This window comes from Fukomys damarensis, unplaced genomic scaffold (genome assembly GCF_012274545.1).
Source record: "Fukomys damarensis isolate Sample0158 unplaced genomic scaffold, DMR_v1.0_HiC HiC_scaffold_26, whole genome shotgun sequence".
In the NCBI taxonomy this organism is placed as follows: Eukaryota; Metazoa; Chordata; class Mammalia; order Rodentia; family Bathyergidae; genus Fukomys; species Fukomys damarensis.
In genome coordinates, this window is record NW_022900938.1 from 25,487,779 (window position 1) to 25,496,571 (window position 8,793).

Sequence of the window (8,793 nt, forward strand, 5' to 3'; positions counted from 1 at the left end):
GTCTCAATGCTGTAGTTCTCAATATGTTCTGGATATTGGCCCCTGATCAAGATAACGATTTACGATTTGTTTCATACCTTAGGCTGCCTTTTCACATCTTTTGTCTATTCTTCTTAAAAGTATGTAGCTTACTTTTACACAGAACCATTTTTACTTAATGGTATCTAGAGACCAGAGCATAGCAGTGCATAATGACCCTCATTCCTTCTCCCAACTGGCCGAGTATTTTGTTTACTCAGCCACTGACACACAAGTATGTATTTTGGGTAGTTTTTAGTGCTACAAATTTCTGTAATTAGCAGCTTTATGTTGTCTCATGTTCTTGACAGGGTGTCTGTCTCTCAGATCCCTACAAATGGCAGTGCTGGGTGAAGGTATGAATTATATAGGGTATCATTCTCTGAGATCAAAACTGAAAAAAAAAAGTCTGAAGTCATCTTCTGGGAATGTTAACTGCTTCTTCAGTACTGAGATACATTCTAAATTTTGCGTTATTTCAGGACCTATTTCCCTGGTAGTTGGGATCAAACTCAGGACCTCGCACTTGGAGGTAGGCGGAGCACCAAGCTAAATCCCCAGCCCAGGATTTACTCTTTAATAGGCTGCATGACTGTTCCTAAGTACATGTGGGAGGGGGGTGACCACCTATACTTTCAAAAATGATGAGGTGGGTGTATGGTGGTGCATCTCTGTAATCCTGGTCTATCACTATAAATTTTCTATATATTGCAAGAGTGAAGATGCCAAGGGACAATGAATTCACAAGAGCAGCTGATGGAACATTTAAAATATTTCAAGGGAATACACAGTATGTGGCACTGATAAAACACCAGAGGTTGTTACTAGCTTGAGACAATATATTAAATGCACTTTGTTCTGATCATGTTTTTTGTAAAGCTGTTTTCTCAGTTGATGGGATTAAAACTCAAGTACTACACAAAGATCAATGTACTAAGGAAAAAGGATGGGAGTAGGTATCAAACCTAACCCTTGAGATCAGTAATAATTTTTAAATGTTAAATTGGCTGTGGTGGTCATGCCTGTAATCTCAGTACTCAAGAGCTGAGGGACGGGTATCACCATGTGTTCAAGGCTAGCCTGACCCACACAGTGAGACCTTATCTGAACACCTCCCCCAAATAAAAATTTCTGCAATTATCTATAGAAAAATATCAAAAAATGTTAGGATATTCTTTAGCTAGGTGAACTATTTAATAAGTATTAGGTGTTACTTCGGGATAGCACCATGTTGAAATTACTAGAACACCAGGGGTAATGTGAACCACCGAAGTCTGGGAGCCCTGCTATACAGCCTTTCCTTTAAGCTTCTAAAAGTACGTATTAGCTAGTGGTGATTCCTTATTTTAGAGGGCTGTAGCTTTATGGTAGAGCATTTGCACCATCACCAGAAAGAAAGAAAAAAGGTAAAAACTATCTTCACATTGCAAAGTAAAAGATATTCCACATTTAATGACAATTCAGGCTTATAAACCACTGCTCAGACATATGACCCATCTTTTTTCTTTTTTTTTTTTTTTTTGGTACCGGGGATTAGCTCAGGATCTAGTGCTTGTGAGGCACGCAGTGGCACCACTGAGCTAAATCCCCACTCCAGCTGTAAGTTAATTTGAAAAAATAAATCAGTATAAGCTGAAACCAAGGCATTTTGAACACAGCGGGGGGAAGGTGTAAAAATTATGAATTGGCACTTAGACAAAAAGGTAGTATAGTAATAAGGGAATGTTTAGGGGTGAAATTTAAAGTAAAAAAGCTTGGTGCAGTGGTGCCTGCCTGTAATCCCAGCTGTTCAGGATGCTCAGGGAAATCTTTGTTTTTCCTGAAAACAAAGGTACGGGGGACTGAACTTGGGTCCTTGCGCTTGCAAGGCAGGCCACCCAACCGCTGAGCTAAATCCCCAGCCGACTCAGGGAACTCTTGAGTTCAAGGTCAGCTCGGAAAGAGCCAGAAACCCCATTTAAAAAAAATAGAAGGAAAGAAAATAGAACAAATTATTGCTGAATGTGCTTTAATACACACTTGGCACATTTATTTATGTAGCACTCATATTTTACATATTCTTCTGGCTAAAGCATTTAAAAACACTGCAGACCAAGTTTGAATGATATTCACTGTTAACATGCGCAAACCACTGAATATCGAGTTTTTACCTATGCGTAGATTTTTCAATTACTGTCAGGTTGACTAGGTTCACTTTCCCTAAAGATGTCTAAATTAAGTAAAAATAAAACCAAATAAACAAAAATTAGACATTTTACAAAAGTAATCTTTATATGGCTTTACAATAGCATTAAATTAAAATGACAGGTACAGGACATACTGCAGTAGCCTTAATGGTGAGATTTTGAGGAATTAAAAAGCAAATGGTAGCATTCTAATAGTAATGCAAATTCCAAGTTTTGCTCTAAAAGTTTGCTGTTAGATGCAAATTCCCTATGATGAATCTAATCATTATCTATATCTAAAATGCACCAATAAATTTAACTTAAAAAAGGATATAGCAGAAAAAAAAGCTTGCTGGGGCAAAAGAAAATACGATTAAACATTTACACTAGAATTTATTTCCAGACCTGGAAATCATGGCTAAGTTCTTTCTGAAGCTTGATCTTAATAAACTGTTTTTTCAGAATATAAAAACTTTTATATTCCCATGGGAAAAATACGTATATTTCAGCTGATTTATTTTCATTATTTAGTTTTTAATGAGAAATAAAAGGTCAAGCAACTAATACAATAATTTAAAAAATACAAAACCAAACTATTTGTTATAGTATAGTTTATTTAATACAATGTTTAACTATAAAAGTTAATACAGCTTTGAAGTTTAAATTTTGTAAAATGCAGTTTGCAGAAAACAGTCCAACAGTTACTAGACTAATGATAGAAGCAGCATTTTGAAACTAATTTTACAATTGAAGAGACAGTTTTATTTCTAAATTTCATAAAAAAATATACATCACAGTGACTTCTGAGCTAGGAAAAGAAGTGCAGTAACTTCATTATATTTTCCCTTCCACAAAAAGCAGCCACAACTTTGAATTATGTCCACACACAGAAATACCCAATTCATTTATCAGTCTCTGAAAGTACTATGAACACACAGAGGAGGAAGAAAATATACAGCATATACTTTTAAACATATAATTTGCTTGGGAAGAGGGCAGAAACAGAAGTGAACCCCACCATACCCTTCCAAACCTAAAACCAAAAAACCTTCAACTCCTTCCTACAACCTTGCTGATGGAATTCTTTGCATGTGATTTGTCATTTTTCTTTTCCTTTAATCTTTACTTTGTCATACAATAGGCCAGAGAGTTTGCCTCTACCCGAATCCCTTAAAGGCAGCTGGGAAGCCCACGGCAGCAGGTGTGTCATCCAACACTGCATTCCTCAGGGCTTTTCTTTCCCTCCAAACAAGTATTTGTAATAAAAAACAAATTTTTATAATAAGTTTATCAACCTGCAATCCATGGAGAATTTATTCAACTGTAAATGCATGAATCCTAAGAGAATAATTTAATGTACCTTCTAAGTGAAGGAAAGGCCAAAAAGTTTCTTCAGAAATTTATAAAAAAGCTCAGTGTGATGAAAATTATTCCCACCTAAAGTACAACAAAATAAAAACCATACTAACTTGCTCCAAATACTAAAACATAAATCCGAATTACCAGTTATTACTATTACCTAAAATTCTAGAAGCCCAATATGTGCATCTCCATAACATAATGAAATATTGTTTTAGTTTCACACTTTCCACTGCGCACAAGAATCAAAGGCCATTCAGCAAACCCACCGTGCATCAGTATCAGTGCAGAGAGAGATTCGGGTTTCAATTGGTTAAAAGATACTACATAACCTATGAACTCATCAACTACAGAATAAGTAAAAACTTATAAGTTTAACTGTTTATTCTCAACGGTTCATTAATCTTTCTCCAGTACCATTTTCTGGGGCAGATACCTTACATAGGGGGGAAAAAAATCACAATAATCATAAAAATTCTATGTATTGAGTTTTTTTGCACCTATCACCAATCAAGTAATAAAAATGAAAATAACTGTTAAAGAATATTAAGTCAAAGACGTATGAACTGTACACTCAGATGTAACTATAAAATCAATGTGATGGGAAATATTAAAATAGCTGATTTCTGGGCACACAATGTCCGAAGTAAACACTAAAGATGACAGAACTACTAAAAATGCAACAAAAGGAAAGGACCCCTTGAGCCTTGTGCTATTCAGATGTGAGTGTAAATCTAAGGGTACAATTAATTCTGCCTAATCACCATTTTCCAATTTTTTATACTCTGAAAATGTACTTTCTCATCTCAACTCCTTCACATGTGTTTGTGGAAACAGCCAACAAAGCTTCTATATATAATGCTTAGCATGGAGTTGTTTACAGTAACACTGCATGCACATGGAATTACCTTTCCTCTCTACGGCTACTTTTTGAAACTCAAGATTTGGAAAGTACTTGTCAATTTTCTTAATAGATAACACTCTGGGATCTTAGCATGGACTTTAATTTGACAGTTTAAAAAATGCAATTTACTGTATTTTTTAAGACAAAAATTAAAAATATATTACAGATCATAGAACTTGGTACTCAGACTCAATAATTTGTTTTTTCCTGGTACTGGGGATTGAACTCAGGACCTTGTGCTTGCAAGGCAGACACAGTGCCACTGAGCTAAACCCCTGGCCCTCAATAATTCTTAAAGTGGGTCTGTGGTCAGTTCCTAAGGAATCACTCTGAATTATAATAAACACCATCTACTACTACCACCAGGAAATAAAATTTGGAAAAAAATCCTTTCTGGATATTTGTTTCAAGATATTCCAAACAAACTTAGAGTCATTACACTATTCTGCAACAGCTACAATGCCAGATGATTACAATATTAATCAATAATGGGAAGTATTAGGCTAAGCATCACTATTCAGTACAAAAAGTACTGGGTAGCTAATGGAGTTATCAAGAATTTACCTTGGTAATAAAGTTAACACTATACTGACAAATATTAAAGTACAAAACTCTCTAGAGGCCACTACTGATTGGAATTTTGAAATTTCTTTTAAAATGAGGCAGGTTTTGTGTTTGCCGGATGTTCAATGTTTTCTTCAGAAGAGATACTACAGAAAAAAGGCCACACATCACAAAAATGGCAAAATACGATGTTTAGTGTTTAACTCTGTAAGCTACCAAATTTTGCAACTTTCTATTTTACTCTACAATGTTATACATGCCAAGTTAAAATAATGTTAACAGTAATGGTATAAAGCCATAAAGCCACCTGAATAGAAAGAAACCAGAGTCATAAACATGCTACAGCCTATCATCATACATTTATAGAAAAATTTTTTTTTTTTTTTTTTTTTTTTGCCATTTGAAACTCAACAACTATGAGAGATAAAGACACCTCAAGTTTTAAGAAAATAAAAACCATGCAGAGTTAACACTCAATGCTAGATAGGTTGGTGGCCCAAAAAAAAAAAAGAAATCTTAGAAGTTAACCTATCAATGCTAACACTTTTTAGAATCTGTCTAGCATAAGGACCCGGAGAAGCTGTATGTTTTAATGAGATTTTTTTTTTTAACTTTAGGAAAAGAAAGTAAAAATAATGTCCCATAAAACAATAATTTCAACTCTTCAGAACAAAACCAACAAAAAATTGAGAATTAACATCTGATCTTCCTATAAAACGCTGTATAACAGCAATTCAAGCTCAATTAGTGCATCAACTGAAAAAAAATTGTTTAAGATTTTTAGACAGGTGAGTAAAACACAACTAGACAGAAAAATATTACTAGGAAGATATGAAACAAGACAACTAAATATTCATCTATCTTAAAGCACAGATAACTGTAAAATCTAAAGTGATGATTTAAGATCTCAAATTATTAGGATCCTGCTTCTGTGTAATTAAAATACATTGCTACAAGCCTCTATTATAAATGCAATCATGAAATCTACACAAAATTTCCTCTAGTGGTATCTAATTACTCTAATCGCAACAAACACAAGCTTTGTAACAATCGAGTGCAACCATACGTTATGCTTATTTCCAAATGGCTGATTAAACAAATTAGGATGCTGTTGGCTGATTACTGCAACACAAAAATGCCTACATAAAAAATAGTTCAACATAGCACACAGTGTTACACCAAAATGTTTTTCTCATTTCAAGTTTATTAAAACTTTAGCAGTACAAATTATCCAGGTTGCAGATTATCAAAAGATCAACTCAATGAAGTCCACATTAAAAAAAAAATAAAATAAAAAAACAAAAGAGACATAAAACAACCCAAAAAACAATGAAAACAACATAAAAGATATTCATCAGCAAGTCTCTAAAACTTGTATTTTGAGACAGAAAGGAAATAAATTTACACAACTCATTCATCCACTTTTGTCTTCATCTGTTCCAGGGCTTGATTCATGATCATTTTTTTTGTTTTTATCATGTACATGGTCATTTTCTGGAGCTTTTGATTTTTGGTTTTCATTTTCCACTGAGGATCTGGTCTTCTCGTCCTCCTTAGTTTTTGATGCGGAGGACTTCAATTCACTGTCTTGGCTTTGTTTTATTTTTGAGAATGGACTTTGATCTCTATCAGCCTTTTTTTCCCTGTTGCTACTTGAGCTATTATGATCACGATTTTTAGAGTACATTCTTTTCTCACCCTCAGAATTTTCTTTTCTGTGTGAGCTCTTACTTTCTTGGTTTCTATGTTTTTCCTTGTTTCTGCTCTGACTTTCTTCTCTCTCTGAGCTCCGAGAATCTCTCCTCCTCCTCCTCCTATCTTTACTTCTTGATCTTCCTGGAGTTCCTCTTCTCTCTCGGCTTCGTGACCTTCCTCTTCTCCTGTACTCCTCTCTGTATCTATGGTACTCCTTGCTTCTGCTGCGATCTCTGTCATGGCTTCTGGATCGCACTCTTCTGCTCCTGTCCCTACTTCTGCTTCGTTCCCTTGTTCTACTATTGTAACTGTGTTTACCTTTAGTTCCATCGCGTTCTCTACTCCTGGACTGTGCACGTCTATCCTTTTCTTTACTTTTACTATGATCGTGCTCATTACTTTTTGATTCTATCTGCTTAGACTTCTCTTTACTTCTACTCCTTTCCTCATCTTTTCCTTTAGAATCAGATTGCTTTTCTTTTTCTTTAATATTCTCATGATCTCTTTCTTTACTCCTTGACTGCAATCTCTTTTCATCATGTCTGTTATGTTTTGAATCTCTTTCCTTACTCTTTGATTTCTCTTTGCTTTTACTCCTACTTTTAGATTTGGCCCTTTTCTTCAGTTTGTTTTTATTATATTTATCTTCTTTTTCTGAATTTCTTCTGATTTCTCTCTCTTTGCTGTCAGATTTATGGTCTTTAACTTTCTTTTCCTTTTCATCTTTTCTGTTTGGGCTTTCAGATGCATGCCTATGATCAGTTATTTTTCTCTCTTTTACTCTAACTGGGCTCCTTTGATTTTCTTTCACTTCATTCAACTCACTCCTAAAGATAAAAGGAAAATATGATTTTTTTGAAATGTTATTAGGAAAAGAACTGTAATTATTAGCTAAAAAGACACTATTTTTATTAAAGTATACAGAAATAAAATAGCTATCAGTAAAATAATTTTATGAACAATAGTTAAAATACTCATCACTACATTTGAAACCATAGTTGATCTTACTTATCCCCTTTGATCCATCTTTCACCACTGGATACCCTCATTCGTTGAGCTCTCTGCATCTCTTGCCTCCAATGTGGAGGAGTCTCACTACGTCTGAAACGATCCCTTGATCTGGATCTGGAAGGAGTTCGATAACGCTTAAGAAGAAAGAAAAAAAAAAAAAGAACATATAAAACTTTAGAAACAATACAATAGCAAAAGCATATATATTTATAGGATTTAAAAATGGCATTTCTGTGTCCTCTAAAATTACTAACATTAGGGCTGGGGGTGTGGCTCAGTGGCAGAACATAGGTTTGGCATGGGTGAAGCCCATGTTCTACCCAGGACCAATTAATTAACTGAACAATAAGTAAACAAAATTATTAAAATCCCCAATCTTTCAGGTAGGAAATCAGTAAGACAGAAACTTCAGGCATATTGCAAATTTCAAGTATGAAATATTAATCACAGAAGAAACTCTAGCCACCCATATATTCCCAGGGAAGAGTCCCTGGGATGCCTGTGCATACTAGGTATATAACTCTTACAAGCTGCCAAACGCCTGTTTGTGTTTTATTTATACTTTTTGTTTAAGTTTTTCATCTGTTTGTAATATAGCAACATTCTTTTACCACATTCTGCATTCTACCCTGGGATTTACCAACATTCTTTTTAAAATAAATTCTCACAAAAATTAAAAGTGTAAATAAGGTTCAAACTGTATAATTGATAAAGTGAAATAAGAAGAAAATGTCTAAAGGAATAGGGGAAGTGGGAAAGGCAGGGGAAAGGAAAAACTATGAGAAAAGGAAAAAATGGAAACAAAGTCTTTGTAAACAGGGAAGGGTGGAGGGGGTAAAGGGAGAGCAGGGGAATAGGGAAAAAATAAGAACCAAGATACACCATGTAGGGCCGGGGATTTGGTTGGCTCAGTGGTTCCGCCACCTGCCTTGAAAGCACAAGGGCCCGAGTTTGATCCCTGGTACCCCCCCAAATGTATATATATAAAAGATACATCATGTAAAGGTACAACATCACAATGATGAATGTAACTATAATGTGTACCTAAAATGTACCAATAAACTTAAGAAAAAAAAA

At 34.7% G+C, this 8,793-nt stretch overlaps 1 protein-coding gene across 5 annotated transcripts in view; it reads right to left on the bottom strand.

Moving 5' to 3' along the window:
• Window positions 1-5,916: 5,916 nt before the first annotated feature.
• Window positions 5,917-8,793, bottom strand: part of Ppig (peptidylprolyl isomerase G) — a 44,619-nt gene continuing 41,742 nt past the window's right edge. For all 5 annotated transcript variants that reach the window (XM_010606944.3, XM_010606947.3, XM_010606945.3 and 2 more), the window contains 2 exons: window positions 7,714-7,850; window positions 5,917-7,532 (listed from right to left, as the gene is read on the bottom strand). In XM_010606944.3, the coding sequence (XP_010605246.1) occupies window positions 6,425-7,532; window positions 7,714-7,850 (1,245 nt within the window). In that variant the 3' untranslated portion in view covers window positions 5,917-6,424. The remainder of the gene's footprint in view (window positions 7,533-7,713; window positions 7,851-8,793) is intronic.